Raw genomic sequence first — 18129 nt, forward strand, 5'->3', positions numbered from 1 at the left:
TGAGATAATTCTTCCCTTGCAGACTTCCCTGCAGTGTGCAGACTTCTCATACAAACGCAAAGGACGTGAACGTGTCTCACGCCATGCGCTGTACATAGGTTGCTAACTCCTTATCTGCAAAGAGGGGGGCCCAAAATGCACCCCATGCACCAATAATGCCCAGGAAACACAACTCAACAGTTTATAAGAATATGTATGGAGGCTTGTGTCTTTTAAATGACAGCCAGCTCCTTGCACTGCTTTTCTTTTGCCTCCCTCTATAAACCAATGCACATACAGAAAGTGATTTTACTAGCAGGAGTGAAGACAAGAGAATGTAGTATTTCAGGTTATAAACAAGAGGAAGAGAGTACACAGAGCCTGCAGAAAAAGAGCAGGGGAAGAGAAAGCAGCTTAACCACAAAGTATGTGGGTCTGGCCGTAGGAGTAGGCAGCAAGTGGCTGCCGGAAGAAACTGCGGAGAGTGGAGAGAGAAGGAAGAACAAGACCAGAATTAACACCGCGTATCATCTGGAGGTCTCTAAAGACCTGTCTGACAAGAAAAGAAGTGCCACTTCGTTTAGGTCTAGGGTACTGGTGTGTGGGAGGAATACAAAGGGTCAGGAAATCCTCCTGGCTCCAAGAGGAATGTGCAGAATCCTCCTGGGAGGACAAGCCGCAGCCATTGATTAACCCGCCGCGGTTCCCATATTTCACTGGCAGCTCCAAGAGCTTCTTACACCCCCTGTGCTGAATGCTCTAGAAAGCCCAGCAGGCTGAAACTGTAAACAGCCTTTTAATTATTGGTCTTTTCTCTCTACTTTGTTTATCCTGCTTTGGGTCAAAGGAGGTGCAAAAATGTAGTCACCAAAGAATGCAGCAAAAGCATATTTCCATCTCAAGCCCTGGAGGAAGTTCTTGCTAAGAGCTACCATAGAAGATCCCTCTGGCAACACATTACTTCATGATTCAGAAATCACCAGGATAATACGCTGCAATATAATACTCTGTCAGCACATGACAAGTTCTCATTGCAAATCAGACACATCTGCCAAGAAATTCCCGAGCAATTATAGTGATTATTTCTGCTTTGGGAACAAAAGATGTTAGTGGAAGGGCTACAAAGTGAAGGGATAACCGGATTAGATTCTCAAACAGATTATTTTACAAAATAAAGAACAGCTCCATGACAATTTGCCTTTTCCAACAGAGAAAATACAACCGGTGGCGACTCATCTAAACTCTGGATCCTCAACACGCAGCCTCTTGCAGTGCAGCACTGCCAGTTTCGCAGATGAAAACACAGAGCCACTACAGAAGTGCTGCTCAGTTTATAATTTCTGATCAAAAAGCGTTAGGACTTTATTTGTGTATCAGTACAAACACACAGACTCACAAACAAGCCAACTGATTGCTCTCTACCTTTTTCTATGTGGTAGAATAAAGGTACAATTTTAAGGAAAAGAGGCCATCACAGCTCATCCTTTGCTACTTGGAGGACTAGATGAAGAGATCACATGCTAAAGATTAAAAACATTTTTAAATTACTTTCTTGGACTGAAGCCCTGCCAGCCAGGGTGAATGAGCTAATAACAAAATGCCCACTCTGAAAGATAAAACTCTTCTTACTCAAAAAGATTGCCAGATTTGCAGTTGAAAATAAGGTACACACACAGATGTTCATCCTTTCTTTCTTTTTAATGAAGGACAATAATTATATATGTATCATTAATGTCCCCAAAATAGCAATGTAACACATGAATATATTTTGCCACTTTTCAGGATGCCATAAGATCATCAGGATCTTAGGGTGGATTCTCTGAACAGGTTCTGTAGAAGTTCTAAGTCCACTAGGAGGACAAGATACTGCTTAGGACATGCTTAATGTATGTTTTTAATCCGGCTTTTCTTGTCTTGATATCTTTGGATGGAAAAGCGGCCCATAAAAATCACAATATCTCTAATAAAAATCTCCTTATTTTCTGGAAACTTCTGGAGTTGGTTATATCCCAAAGATTGTTTACTTAACTACATTTTTGCTCTCTAATTGGTGGAAACCCCCTTAAGCCATTTCTGATTTACTGTAGGGATTTTACATACCTATCATTATCTTCTGGAACAAACTAAGAACAGTGACATCTATAAAGTGCAAATCGCTGTAGTTCACCTTCAGCGATCAAATGGAACTTGTCAAATCTGAAATACTTTAGTTTTTCTCAGCAATGTAGCTAGTTAACATTTGGATGTGCTGTACAATGTTCTGTGCAATGTTTTGCACAACTTAATTCCATTCTGTTTTGTGCAGCCAGATAGCTGCAATACAGTATTTTTCGAACTCCGGTTAAGGGGCAACAACCCGACTCTACATAAAATTGTTATGACTCATTGTACCACTGTGTGGCATTTTAATGTACAGTTATTAGCTCTCCTAATTTAATTCTCAAGGCATCAGGATATGGGCAAGAGTACTTGATTGTTCCACATCTGTGAAAAACCAGTTTGCACATTTTGCAAGTCAGAACAAAATCCCAAACTCTGATGTTGGAAAATACACTTATCTTTCCACTGCCAAAACACCTTATCAGCCCAAGGCAAAGGTTGAAGTTTGACAGTCAAATTCAAACACACTGGTTGGCTTGGCTCAAATAGAAACAGATCTTGGCTGTTGCTGCAGTAACAGAACTTGGATCTTCAGAAAGGGGGGAAGTAATTTCATACAGCATAATGTAAACTAAATTATGAGACTTGCACTACTGCAAAATTTTAGAGATAATCTCATAATGAAAGGAGTGCAGTAGAGAATGACAGCAATTACTAGCGTACTGATCACTGAGGAGGAGGTCCAGGTCATCTCCAGCCACCCAGAAGGTGGGAGCTGCAAAGGAAAACAGGTTACTGCTGCCAGCATGGTAGGATCTCAGCTTCAGGCTACCATAAAATTGAATTGAGAAAGCAAACGAGAAGTTATAGTCAAATTCTTCCTCTCCTGTTTTTATTCTCTGGCTTCTGGGATGGTGATAGCAACGTGTAAGCAGATTCCCTGACTCAGGAACTGGCCCTTACAGAGTATGAGGAGCGGTTTCTTGCAGCCTCTGCTGAAGTGGTGCTCAAGCAACCTACCTGGAGAGTTCTGAGGCGAGGACACCGGCGAGCCCCTCGGGGACTGGCAATAACTGGGATGAAGTAAGGCATGTGGCGGCACATATGACATTATCTCCTCTTCAAACAAGCTGGTGAAGTCAGAGACAAAATAACATACTCATGTGAATGAATGGGATCACTCTCTGGTTACAGCCTCAAAACTAACCTGATTTATTTGGCAGGCACACATATATTTCCTTGTATACACCTAGGGTGCTAGAAAATATTTTATCACCTTTCCCTCAATCTTGGAAATTACTAGAAAGCAATTACTACTGCTTCCGTGTGGCACCACTTTAATAGTTCAGTATATATTTTCAAGATTAAAAAACAGTTAATTGGCTTTTTAAAACTTTTTTCAATTTGCATTCTCGTTACAAAGGGGTCAATAACCTCAGTCACACTTTCCTGTAAAAATATCTGTAACACTGCACAAAGATCAGGAACTCTAACAAATATTCTAAGGCTCTAGGAGAAAGAATCACATTTGAACTTGTTGAACATATTTAAAAGCAAGGCCTGTTAGCACAGCAAGTGATTTCCTTGTTTCATTTTACAGCTAACACGGTTGCTGAAACTGGTATTGCATATAGTCTGCTCAGGCTATTTTATGCCTCATATATTATTGCCCTCTGGGTGACACAACTTTTAAAGGAAAAATGAAACTTTTTATTACAGCCTGTTTATTGCAGCCATATACAGAGGACCTGTATATAATAAGAATTCAGTATAAAGAGAAATTCCAGCATATCTCACTGCCCTGCTATGTTAACACAGCTCAACTTTCCTTTTACACAAACATCTACCCTCAAAATAAACACGTAACTACAGTAAAGTTGGAATAACTTGTTCCAGTTCTAAAGCACAAAATCTAATGGTTTAAGAAACCAATGGATGCACATAGCAAGTAATATATCTTGGGGAAAAATGATACTTTGTTTTTTCTTAGGTTTTAGTGTCAACTTCAGTAATTACCAAAAGAGAGCAATAAATCCTGGGGAGGGGGGCTTTTCAATTTTTGGATAAAATAATCAGTAGATTAAGAGAAATAAAACGTGAAAAAAGCAATGAAGTTGTAGCACAGGATCCTCTTTATTTTCTCATACTGATTATGGCTTTTCTACAAAAGAAAGATTGTAATTAAAATGTAGAATTTGATGTATTTTCACTATAAGATTTTGTTGCAGCCTTTACTGTTAGAACAGCAAACACCCCAGAACTCTGCTAATTAACAATGACAAAATCATTCCTGCAACCCTCATTTTAAGAAAACCACAATCTAAGGATTTTTTTTAAATCTATATTCTCACTTAAAAATAGTTTCAGTGCAGCTTCAAAATGAGATGCTACATCTTTAACTAACTCGGAGATTTAAGGGCTTGAAAGGATTGTGATTATGCAACTTGACATCTAAATACTGCTCATGCCAATCCTATTACACTAGATTTAGTATTAAATATAGTTATGAATTTCCAGGAGTACTTTTACAACTAATGAGAACACAATATGAAGATATGAAGGTTTAAATCTGACAAAAAAAAATCCCTGATTATTTGAGTTAGATGCCTGAATGAGATCTGTTAAAGAGGCAGAGCATCCTTACCTGCTCCCCTCCACCGAGTGGAAATCTTTCATCTGTGCTATGAGAAAACAATGTGACCTCCATGCTAGTAACTACCACCTAGAAACTCAACATTCAAAATACTAAATTAACTATTAAAAGTAATTAAATTAAAAAATTAAAAATATCTTGTGGAGCCCGGAAGCAGCAGTGCCTACCTGAGCAGCATGACAAGGTCTGCGTCGCTGGATAAACGCACCAGCCCAGGGGTTCCCTCCGTCCGGATGAACTGGATCTTCTCCCTGCATGAGCCAAAACAGGCAAACAAAAAACACATCTTTTGCACGTAATGCACCAATGTTACACCAGTGCAACAGGAGAAAGCTTGTACACTGCTGTGGAATTTTAGGGTCCGTGCTGAAGGTATCTCTTTTGGATATCAGAGATCCCCTTTGCCCTTTTGCTCTGTAGAGATCGTGCCTGCTTTTCTGAAATGAAAGCGTTCCCCTCTTCTTTTCTCAGGACAAGTGCTATAGTGATATGCTAAAGAAAACTGAACTCTAATCTGACCTTAATTTTAAGGAGGGAGAAAAACAGATATATAAATAAAAAGTGTAGTAAAAAGTGCCACAATTCTAGAGGAAGCTTCTCCTAAACAAAGAGGAGAGTAGAGCAAGAGCAAGTAGCACTGGCTCAGCTCGGAGGTCCATCTCTCCCACTGTCCTATAAGCAACCATGGCTAGGAGGATAAAATAATTTTAGCCAAGGTCAGGGGCTCCGGGCACTTCCAGAGGAGGAATTGTTATGTATTGCTATGGATCCAGGCTACGAATCCATACGTACAGTGTATGTATGGCTGAGACAGGCTGAGAACCACAAGATTTCAGTTTTTCTCCTCCTCTGTATGTTCTAGACAGCTTGAGTCCTGCAAGTACTTAAATTTCTGGGCTGTTAGTCAGAATTTATTTAGAGAATAAATCAAATCTCAAACATAACTTGTTAGAAAATGATGCTCTGAAAAAACGCCTGTTCAGATTTGGGAATTCTACCCATGCTAGTGAATTATAACCACTGTATCAGGTCTCACCATCATATGTCATTGAACCATGAAAAAGCTATACATAATTACTTAAAATAGGTGGGAACGTTAAAAATGCTGACAGACAAGGCTAATTAAGCTGACCTCTGAGGTTGTTAGGTCAGGATAGGCCTTCTGTAAATACACATTTAGAGGAAAACTAGATTTACTAATCCAAACATCATTCTGCCTCTGTCTCACACTCCTAGCTGAATACAGTCTCACATTTGGGCACATTTGCTTTCTCATCCAGCTGTCTTGGCACGTTTTGATGACACCAGCAAATCTCTGGTTTGCAACCAGTTGTTGCAAACTTTTTTTGCACGTTGCTTCATTTAAATCTTATTTCAGGAAATTGTACAGAATTACAGTAAAGAACTAATTCCCACAACTTTATGCATAAGTTTGTTTCTCACTGGCCCAAATTCTAGCTCTTCTATGTTCTACTCCTAACTTTAACAGGAGAAACTACTTTTAGTTAGACTCCAAATACAGTTTAATTACCTGAGTGAATGATTCCTGGTAAGATCTGGTTGACGCTCTTGTAGAATTTCAAAGATATTGGGCTGTCGCAAAAATGCAACGATCTTGTCATTGTAAGCTGAAAATAGCAATAAAAATACCTTCTGAAACAAGGATGTACAGAACAAGACTGCACTGCTTCTGAATTCTGAACAATAATGACAGCCCACTTCATCTCCACAAACTTCTTTTGTTTAGCAGTACTAGGTTTATAGATCTTTTCATCTAAGGATACTGATCATACTATCATTTGAGGGTCCTGCTTTGTGATTAGGAATCAAATCTGATTACGACCCTGCTTTCCCACTGTGAGACTTTTGGTAGGAATTTAGATAGTACCTCACCACTCATGTTCTCTCACTAGAAGTCAAACTAGACTATTAATTCTGAGAACCTTTTTTTTTCTCCTCCAGAGCACTTCCCCATGATCAGTCATATAACACCCATGCAAAGCCATACAAGGCTTGGGAGAAGCACTGCTTCCTCTGTAAAATCCTCCTTCACAACACCAATGGGGAGTCCTATACCTTGCTTCACAGTGATGTGTTCCACAAGGTTCCTTCACACCTTTAGCATCCCCTTCCAGGCCATTTGTCTCACTGTTATCTCCATAAATCCTACTAGAGGGAAGAATCATCCCACACGGGGGACTGGTTTTAAATTGATGAACTGCAGTCTGGAGGTGTCTGTCTGTCTGCACTAGTGGGAGACCACATTAACCACCTAACTTGTAGACTGACGAGTTAAGCATCATTCACGTCATCATTTGTGTGATATTTTAGACTCATAGAGTTAGCCAAGGCTACAAGATGCCCAGATACTTAGACATTATGAAGTTCCTACCCACTATACATAGGGTAAATATGTGAATATTTTTAATCTCCTCCTCTGAGAAGTGATGACTTTTTGGGTTTATTCTCCTTGAACTTCACAAAGGCAGTGCATTCAAATGCATGGCTGTACATGCAGGCTCCACCTTTAAACCATATAGGTTTTCCTGCTTACCGTAAATTCAGCTGCTAGGGGGGATGTGGCTTTCTGACACTTTGACAGGATGTCTATTGAGGCCAGTTACGTCAGCTTTGCGGTACAGTTCACTTTATTGATGTGTTTAAGAAATATTCAAAATTTAATTAATGCTACTCCTTCTCTTCTCTGCAACTTTGCAAAAAGATAGGAATGAAATGATTAAAGATTTCACTGTTTGCTGTCAAAATTCATCGGCAAATTATATTATATGGGGGAAAAAACCCACATTCCTGGTACTACAGTGCAATATAGTTTTCCTGTTTAATTACATCCATACTCAGCTTTTTAGAATATTAATACGTCCTAATAGAAGTGTCCTAATTTTTACATATTGTCACTTATTCAAATACGTTTTCTTATCTGTGTATTCCTTTTTCTAAAGTGATTCTGGGACTCGGTCAGCATTGGTGTCCAGTCCACTGTCAACCTTAAGCAATTGCTGAAAACACCTGTATTTACTCAACAACTACTGAGCCTGCAGTCAGTGCTCACCACATCCATGGAAAGGGTAAAGATTTCAATTAGCAGCATTTTTCAAGCAAACACAGCAGAGAACAAAGCAGCAGTTATAGTCAGTCAAATTCGTTATCTGGATTTTGCACAATGTGACAGCTGTTGGATTCGGGAAGCTGAATTCTGTTCTCAGTGGCACAGAAGGCAGAAAGTTTTGTGCATGTAACTGAGAGCAGAATTTAAACTAAAGACTAATTCCAAGCTGATTAACACTTTCTGTGACCCTGCCAAAACAGACATCCAGAAGCTGTACAGAATCACTGTGAATATATGGAGTTCATTTAGGACAGAACTTGAGTCAACGCCTTCAACTTTTTGCCAACGCTTTCATCAGGTAAATTAGGGAACTCCATACAGGGAGAATTTTTACCTTGGTTATTCTATTTTGCAGAGAATCTTTTCAAAATCTTTCCTGCAGGTTGCAATTGTACAATAAGGAAATGCCGACAGACAGAATGAGTTTAAAAAATGGTAAATTCCACCCACCTCATGCAGCTGAACACCCCAAAAACGCACACTGACATGACAAATTAATTCACCAAGTACTTCTCTGGAAATATCGCAAATGCTGACGTACCCACTGGAACCATGTCTTGATACTGAGCTCTGCTGACTGTATTAAAGGTACTGGATGGCCTTGGTAAAACCGGTGGTCCTGCGTGACGGGAGTCCTCTCCAACCTGGAAGGGTGCACGTAAGCACAATGAATGTCTCCATGCCAGCAAATCACTTAAGTACATATCGGTGAGAACTTGTATCGCTTAAAATTAAGCACGTACATGGATGCTCTGACGAAGAACTATTCCAAGTAACCACTTGAAGGGATAATCTGTACTGTCCAAATTATCAATGAAAGATTATCTGGTATATTGTGCTTATTAGTATAAAAAATTGAGAGAGACGCATTCCGGATTTGTGGTTATTTTTGAAAAACAGTCCTATTTGGAAAAGTAATTCATTCTGTAAAAGTTCAAATTGGGATTCAGAGGGCATTTTTATACACCTTTTTGTGTATATGTCCTTCAGGACATATCAAAGGTCCTGAAGAACAAATTCTGATTTCTTTATTAGCACCATAGCTTCTATTACCTCTGTGCATGAAGGGAATTTCACCAGTTTTAAAGTGGAAACAATTCTGTGGCTGATGCAAGAGGGATAACGTAGTCTGTTCGGATTCGGTCCAAAGCTTGTGTGTGTGTGTGTGTGTGTGTGTGCGTGTGTGTGTGTGTTTTCACCTTTTGGGAATAAAAGAATGTTATTCATGAACATTTTTTTCCAGTAGAAACACAATGTAAAATCATTCCCAGTGGTACTTGTGATGTCGGGGCAACTACCACAGTTTTCCGCATGTTGTGGCTTCAGTCCTTTCTACAGTGTTGGTATTTTGTATTTTAATTATACAGAGCATTGTGTTCAACCGCTTTTTCACCTTTTTGAACCCGTAGGTTTATTTCTCAATTCCTGCAGCCACATACAATGGTTAGCATTTGAACAACTCTTCCAAAAGCTAACTCCAAAAGATCAAATAACATGCAGGTTTTGTTAAATATAGCCACAAAGAAGCAAAAGTCCCTCGATACCTTGGAAGACCTGTGTGCTCTCTGATAATACTCTCTTAGAAAAATGAAAAACTAGTTCCTGTAGACACTGTGCTGAAAAGGAATGCCATTGTTATTAGCTCCAGCCTTGTGCTGCAGCTCAGTGTTAGCTATACAGGCATTCCTTACAATGGGTTATGTTTGCTTTAGAGCAGCCCCCTGTAAAAAACTGGGTCAGCGACTTAAAAACATCAAAGTCTGTGGCTGTACAAATCTAAATAAAGTATTCTGAGAATCTGAGTTCATTACACATTCATCTATCTACAGTAACATGCCCTGATGCAATAAATAGCCCTGATGCAATAGTTCAAAAATAGAAAAAAAATCAAGCAGTTTTTAAATCAGAAGGGGAGACAAAAAGCAATGATCAGATCCATATATATGCATATATATTTAGGCTCATACACATGAGTATCTATATCATTAATCCCAGAATGAGAATACTGTAGTGAATCACTAGATTCAAGATTCCCATCTGGAATTAAACTTCGGAATCATGTTACAAGCGTAACAATATCAAAGTATTTCTAAATTGCCATGCAAAAACACGGTTTAAAGATTTCCATATATCTAAATTGAGTGTGAAATTTAGACAGATGGACAGCACTGTGTAGATGCAATATATGTGACAACTTCCTATAGGATAAACCGTGCTTACATTGCAGTATTGACAACTCCAGCAGCATAGTTCACATGAATATCTGTTGTGAGTTTTTATGCACTGCTTACAAAAAGAGAGTCTGGGCATTTGATGAAGTCAAGAAAAACAACTTATTCTTGCTCTGTTATGTATCAACCACAACAGAAACACTCGTTTCACCAGAAACACTTGTTTCACCTCACACAAGAGCTAAATAGCCACACAAAGGTGCTTTTAGCTGTGTCGTTTATCGAGAAGATATTTTGGCCTTCACTGCAAAACCAGACTGCTGGAAAATGTTATTTAAAGTCCTTTGTGAAAAGCACCTGGGGGGAAGGGAAGTAACCAGGGCAGCTAAGCTACAGTCACACAGGATATGGTGAGATACACAGCGGGTGGCTTGACGCTTCCTGACGCTCGGCGGAAGTCCTGTTAAGATGAGTGGCAAGGAAGACTCATGCTTGCTCTGAAACAGATTTCCAGCAGCAATTCATCTGCCATGACACTGAGCTAGAGATAGCATAAATCAGAGCATCCTTCTGGCCAGCCTAACCCATATTAAGGGTAATTTCTATCAAGAGTCTTCTCCTCTAGAAGACTGGAAAGACAGCTGACAGCCAACAGCATGGAGGTTAAATGAAGAACAACAGAAATTTGAGTCACTGCACATACACTTGCCCATGAGGCAAAAGAAGTCACAGAAGTGAGAAAACTGCTGGTGAAAGCAGTTCATAGTTGTAGGCTATGCCATTAGTGGCCCACTGTCATATCTCAGAAAAAATAGTGTTTTCCTCGTGTCTCCAGTTAGAAAGTACAGAGGTAATGCATACATATATATGTACATACATACAACAGTGTGATTAGCTGTTATATATGGTAACAAGATTTCTTTTTTGTATTTATTCAGAGAGTTACTCATCTATATATATATGTACACAATTTTGTTTGCAAAATCATCTGAAAGATATCAAATCGTATCTTTCAAAAAAAAAAAAAAAGCAAATAACAAAGAATGAATGTTTACAGGTGAGTACCACATGCCTGCAGAGCACAATTCACAACACACACTCCACACACCCTAACAAAATTATAATAATGAAGCGGAATAATGTGGAGCAGGATGATCTGAAAATAAGGGGTGCTCTTGGCAGCACAGGGACAGATCCGTGTTACCTCTCCCGCGCTGTGGCTGCGCTGTCTGGTCAGGTGCTGCCGATGGACCAGCGCGCTCGTGGGCCTGCTGCTCTGCAGGGGCAGCCGGGGGTCGATGAATGTGGTGGTTCGGGAATTGTGGTCAACAAAGAAGGCCTGGAGGAACAGAAACGAAGAAGGAATTCATAGTCAATAATTTATGACTCAAACTACTGAACCACCCAAGAGCATGTGTCCAAGGTTGACATACATCCAGAATCCATGTTTCAACCACTGATACGAGACTTTGGGAAATCTTTTCCCATTACCACAGCTCCCATTTCCTTTTGGCAGAATAGGGATAACACTTTTTCCACCTCTCTAGAGGGAGAAAACAGGAAAGCAGAATGAAAGCCACTTTGAAATTTCAATTTGGGGCTTGGCAAGAGGCTGGATGAAGCTGCCAGAATGGATCCAGGCTTGTTGAAATTTTTGCTCTTGTTTGGTAGGTATTTTAATCTAATAATAATTAATCTAATAATTTAATTAATACTAATTATCCTGAATAATAGGTTATTTAATAGGTTATTTAATAGGTTTATTAATTTGTGAGCAGGTGGTCGATATGCATTGCAAGCTCCTCTATTTATTATTCTATCTAGGCCAGGCTACATACAATCTGGTGGGTAGAACCTCTGTTTTGATGACATTTCCTCACTCTTCCCAAATGCTGGCTAGACAAAGGTTGATTTAATTTAGTTAACATTACATACTGAAAACATTCTGGAAAGAAAATATCAGGAAATAAAAATAATGAGTCAATAGAGAAGAAGAAATACTTAGAGCTGCAACATGCAGTTAAGTCATTCACCAATTTAACACTGCATGGAGAGCCCTTTGGCTTTACAGTTACACTTACAGTTAAACAACTTAAGTACTAATTTAAAGACAATCATGTCTTATTAAACATGAACATTTGAAGGCCAGCTAGCAGTAGACTACTTGAAAATAAAGCATACATTACTATTTTGAAGCTTCACTGAGGCCAATCATTGGAGCTTCCCTGCTTTGGGCTACTCTGGACATTTGACAGCTGGGAATACATTGTGACTCAGTCTGTTTTCAAACAAAAAAAAACCTGTTCAGAATTCCTATCTAGATGTAATTCATAAAATCCTGATGTTTGAAGAGACTGTTAAAACATGAATGGGGCCAAAGCTACGGGTAGCCCATGAAACATGGCAGCTTCCTAAGCTCTCCTTTCAGAGAGCAGCAGCAAAAGGGGTTTTGCTCTGTGCAGCTTGGCGGGGCCGTGAGAGGTGGGCAGCCCCAGCCTGAAGGGGGAAGACAGTCTTCGAAGGGGACAAGCTACTAGAACTGCATGGAGATGCATTGTTCTTCTTAGTAGCTTCTATTTAAAGGCAGATGAAGAACTTAGAGGCTTGACTACTTCCAGTGCTTCATAAGGGTCAGGACACTTACTGTTCCTTATGAGCAGGAACAAGGACATCATGCTACAATGAACTTAGTTCTAAGTTACAGAAATCCTTGTCTCAGCAGCATCAGTAGCTATGGAGAGGAGATAAAATTACTTGTTGTGGCATGGCTAATTTCTGCTCATCTCTTTTTGGTCTACGCTTTGCTAAGGGCAGGTTCACTTTGGTTTGTTCTCCTCAAGTGCTGCCTTCATCGTTTACTGGCCATCATCTCTCTCATGTGCTGAGTAAGCTTTTCTGGAGGCCACAAGTGCTGCTTGGGAAAAAGACAATTCAACATAACGAGAATGAATAATACTGAGCATAATTCAAAGTGAGGAAATCCCAAGGGGATGTATTCAGTGCTTCCTTTGGGTGATTAAAGCTATAGTAGCATAATCATTATCAAAAACCACACTAGAAATCCAGAGGTTTCGTTCTCTCTATGGGGCACCTATTAAAGGCAATTGAAACTACTACAGTATTCCTCAGGAGGAAACTGAGCCCTGAAGAAACAAAGAGAAAAGGTCGATTTAGAACAGAAAAGAGCAGGACAGGCAAATAACAAGGTTACTATAATTGCATGCCTCTAATCTTGTTTACAATGAAAAAATGCAGTGCTTTCCAAAGACAATAAATTCAAGAGAACAACCCCCAAGCACATTTTCTAGCCCTTCAGTTTAGAAATCTGTCGTAATCTTCTTGGTCACCAAGATCATTATTTATATGAACATTTGCAGCTAAGCGTACCAAGACTGATAAACATAAGAACTGATGGGCTTAATGTGCCTAAAGTCTTAATTAGGATGTCTCACACAAGCCGATAGCCTTATCTCTTCCTCAGTGCTCATCAGGGTCTATTTTTATCCTTCCTATTTTCTGCAAAGAAAATCATATTCTAGATAGCAAAAATTACACAGTTTAAAGCTGCACTAAAATTCTATTCCCACTGTACAAATAAGTGTCAGTTATTATCCTTGTATTTTAAAATACTTTCTTACAACTGCTACTGTGATCTGTAATTATCTGCTTTAACAGTCAACATGGTTTGCAACTATTCAAGATTCATACGATTTAGTAAAACTTGCTACACACAGTTTCTTTCCTGTTAGCCAACCCATAAGCAAAGTGGCCATCCCTAGAGTCCCAGTGCATCCATTTCACCTCAGAAGCTGATGAACATTGGATCTACTCAGCATTTGGACGGAGAACTCACCTGAGAAGACTGGTAGCTGTTAAAGAAAAGAAAAAGCAAACACTGCATGCTAATAAATTCCACTCAAAAGGCTGAAGAGGAGGAGGGGAAAAAAAAAAAAAAAAAGAAGAAGGAAAAAGCTCTAAGGAAAATCTTGACAGCTAAACAGGAAGCTCAGCAATATCCAGACAAAATTCTATAGAAAATACTTTAATAACTTCACATCTAAATTCTCTTCCAAATACATAGGTAAAACTTCAAAGAACTCCACAGTAGTGCCTATATTTATGGAAGAGAGAATTCTATGGAATTCTAATTCTCTCTTCCATAAAGAATTGAAGTTCTTAAAACTTCAAAAAAAGCTTTAAGTATCCAGGGGAATCAAAACAACTTATTTCACAATAAAAAGGCTAAGGGTTTTATATCGAGTTTTTTTTTGCAATGTTTATATTCACCTACCATTCTCTTTCCCTTTTCAAATAAAGCTCTACTGGCGCAAATGAGAGTTTCCAGCCTTTGCTGGGCAAAGGAAGGAGCACAGGACATGCACCTTGTGCATCTGAAGAACGATGTGCACTCACGTTCTCGTTAAGACCAACCAACTCAGTTCTGGCATGGCAATAGTCAAGGACAAATGCCAAGCAACTCTTGCAGTTACCTTGCCCTGATGGTCGTGTTTCATTTCCCAGCCTCGTGGCAGCTCCAGCTGCTTGTTGGCAAACATGTTGAGGAAGCTAACCAGGTCCCGGTTGTGCTGGTAGCGTTCAAAGTGGTGGGTGTCCCGCCGGACTTTGGTGATCATGTGCTTCAAACACGTGTTATTTGTAAACATGCGGTAGGCACTCTGAAAAATCCACAACAAAAATAATTTTATACGACAAAAATTACATAAAAAGCTACAAGTTCACTTCCATCTGTGTCTGCCTGCTAAACAGATAGCAATTTAAGCGTCTTCCAAGGAGGGCAGTAAAGCAGGTACACTGCTTTCGGGGAACTGGGAGTGATCTATACCACCACAGCAATGAAAAGAGATCCCCTGAACTTGGAAGATGTTGAATTTTGGCCAGAAGTAGTTCAATGGGGATGCCCACACATATAAAATGCTAATTATGTTTTGCAGATATCCTGATCTGGGACATTGATAAGTAGACGGTCCTGTGAAAAATGAGAAAATAAGCACTTTCTGAGTAAATTCTTCCCATTATACTTTATACTTTCAGATTTAATTTACACCAAAAAGAACCATCATTTCTTATTACTACAAAAGGCATTTTTTCCAATGTAAAAAAATGACATAATTATCTATAAAACCTGAAAAAGGCCTTTCACCTTTGTCCTCACACTGAGGATTTGAGATGAACATATAGGAACTGTCATTACCTAATCACTTCAAAGTTTGAAGCATCATTTCATATGCCATTCACCACACTCATCATTGAAACTGTGAGGCATCTGAGAGCATTGAATTTGCTTAAAAAGTAGAAAATTGCACAGCTATTCCCTAAATTGTGGAGTAAGGAATCAAACACAGCCATGGAACATAGCAAAAAAAGCTGCCCAGCTTTTGCTGGCACATATACATGCTTTTCAAGCTCATCAAAAAACCTGTGTAGCTATCATTTCCACCCAGTGATTTCTTAAAAAAAAAAAAAAAAAAGACTCCAAACCAAAAAAATGCACCAGAAGTCTATAATTGTATGTCTACTTGTAACTTATCTAACAAAATAAAGAGGAGAGAACATAGAGGAATAGGGAAAACTTTAAAGTAGGTCTTACCTACTCCTACATTACTTCATAAATTAAATATAAAGCTGTATAGGCCAAGCAGAATTACTCAAAAATGCACAAGCATATAGATATATCCAAACTAGGCCATCAATGACTAGTAGTTTAAAAAAAAAAAAAAAAAAAAAAAAACACGGAATTATTAACAAGGGTGCTTGCAGACAACATAAGAAAGATGAAAAGCTGAGTTAAAAATAAAAGCTGAAGAAGCTGTATCAGCACCTCTGATAGTCCATCAATTGCAAGAAATGGCGATAAGCACTGAATTGATCCAGCCTCCCTAGGTACTAACAAGTATCTTAGTATCAAACAGAGAGATATCTTTGTACGAGGGTTGGACTAGATGACCTCTGAGGTCCCTTCCAACCTTAAGCATTCTATGAATCTGTATCAGACATCCATATTTGTAAACAGAGACACAAGTTAAGAAAGCCTTTCATGTGTGCCCACTGTACTCACGGGGTTAGAATGCAGCACTGTAAAGAACTCTGGGCTGATGAGGAATTTCACAGGGGGAGACTGGAGCAATAACGTAAGTCTGGACCTGGAGGTAGAGTGAGGCAGCATGTTCTCTCGTCGAAAATCTAATGAGAAAGTTAATGACAAAGATGTCCAATTATAAACATTAACCAAAGACACCACAATATCAGACTTATTCAGTGTTCTCCACAAGTGTATCAGAAATTCTTCTAATACAGCACTGAAAATCCTGAAAATAACAGAATTAATGTATTTGATAAAATTTATTCATTGCTTTTGGATTTCAAGGATTAAAAAATGAGTTTATTCCTCGGGGCACAAGACACACCTAGGCCTAGCACATGAGAAGCTACCTGTGGCAACGCTGTACACAGAGATACAGAATTCCCACTGCTGACCAACATATAGAAATTGCACATGCAGAAGTATTTTATCCTTGTTTTAAGAAAGGCAAGTCACTGCTAGCAACACAGCCCTGATCATGATACAGTATTTAACCAGCTTACCCAAATAAAAAAAGGGTTGCCAAGGAGCACCTCTCCATTTCAGCTTTCAGTAAATGTTTGGGTCCTCTCATAGCAACTGTGAGGGGCACTGATTTTGCAACACTATCAGGAACTGAAACTATATTATAAATGCAATATTTATTACAGTGTTTAAACTCTCTCCCCAAACTATGAAAATCCACAGCATATTTGGATGTATCTGTTAAAGTAAATGAAAATTTGTAAATTCAGACTAGCTCTGCAGTGGTTTTATTCCAGAACACATGCCACTTTCTACATTTCACATGCTCTGCATTTTTTGTATTACATTATTGCATGTTTCTCCATCAACTTGACTCTCACTATTAATTAATGCTAAATGAGTATTAACTATGTAGAACACAGCAAATGTGAAACAAAACAGAAATTAGAGTGAAATGTTATATACAAATTGGTAAAAATCATGTAAAAAGTAGGATAGGGGAAATAAGTAGGCTATTTGAATGGCATTCTAAGCTTTAAATGAAACCAGAAATGGAAGAGTATTAAGTAGGGGAAAAGTAAATGTAAAAGAGACACTTCTCTCATGACATGGGCCCATAAGCCCCCAGCATGGCCCAAAAAGCCCTGAAGCTCTGCCCAAATTCTGGGGCTGGGAGGGCCCTGCAGCTCCCCCGGGAGCAGGCGGGTGCTGCTGCTACCTTGAGCTCTGCAGGGATCAAAAGCCTGGGTGGGCTGCAGGCGCTTCCCACATCCTGCCTCCTGCGGCCCGCCACCACAGCCTGCCTAACCTGGAAAGCAGGGAATGTCTTCAGTTAGGTTCGCTCAGCAGCTGAGAGGCTTCTCAGTCTGATTTATGAGAGCCTCATTAAGCTGAACTTGTCGATGGGGGTTTAGTCTGACGTTGCAAAAGGAGAAGGCTAGGCAGAAAGGAAGAATAAGGAGGCCACTTAGCTACACACCGCAAGTCCTTCAGTGACTCAGGGCACTGTGGCATTGCAGGGGTGTGAGGGAACCTCCTTAGGAAGGAGGGTTATAACAGAATATCAAGAGAATCTGAAGGAAAAATCAAAGTACAGAAGACTCAACTATGCAAAGGACTAGATGGATGACAAATTATCTTTCTAAAGATATTAGCAAGTTAATAGCAAGATGAAGAGCAAGGAAAGAATTGTTTAGAAAAGTTGTAATAAGCCTGAACTCATTTAATAAAGAAGAATATATATATATTTATCCCTTAAATTAGAGATTTTCAAACATTTTGGACTTGACAAAGTACACTCTAGAAAACTAGAGTGAATGGAACTAGACAAAACCACCTCACACCAATCTGTGATATGAAAGGAATAAGTATTACATCTATCTTTAAGAACAGGAAAAAGAAAGACAAAGGAAACTAAAGACAAATCAACATATCTTCTGTTTCCAAACAGACATACAAACCATGAGAATTATCAAGATATTTAATGTACTTAGAAAGATAAAAAAAAAAAAAAAAAAAAAAAAAAAAAAAAACA

General features: G+C 39.1%; 1 protein-coding gene across 1 annotated transcript in view; it reads right to left on the reverse strand.

The window, feature by feature from the left end:
• Nucleotides 1–18129, reverse strand: part of HECW2 (HECT, C2 and WW domain containing E3 ubiquitin protein ligase 2) — a 133127-nt gene that overhangs the window by 18173 nt on the left and 96825 nt on the right. The window contains exons 13-19 of the mRNA XM_026047485.1: nucleotides 16107–16231; nucleotides 14521–14706; nucleotides 11235–11369; nucleotides 8401–8503; nucleotides 6264–6360; nucleotides 4900–4983; nucleotides 3100–3209 (exon numbers count right to left, since the gene is read on the reverse strand). Of these exons, the coding sequence (XP_025903270.1) occupies nucleotides 3100–3209; nucleotides 4900–4983; nucleotides 6264–6360; nucleotides 8401–8503; nucleotides 11235–11369; nucleotides 14521–14706; nucleotides 16107–16231 (840 nt within the window). The remainder of the gene's footprint in view (nucleotides 1–3099; nucleotides 3210–4899; nucleotides 4984–6263; nucleotides 6361–8400; nucleotides 8504–11234; nucleotides 11370–14520; nucleotides 14707–16106; nucleotides 16232–18129) is intronic.

The sequence above is a fragment of the Nothoprocta perdicaria genome, unplaced genomic scaffold, assembly GCF_003342845.1.
Source record: "Nothoprocta perdicaria isolate Ctin4 unplaced genomic scaffold, notPer1 scaffold_11, whole genome shotgun sequence".
In the NCBI taxonomy this organism is placed as follows: Eukaryota; Metazoa; Chordata; class Aves; order Tinamiformes; family Tinamidae; genus Nothoprocta; species Nothoprocta perdicaria.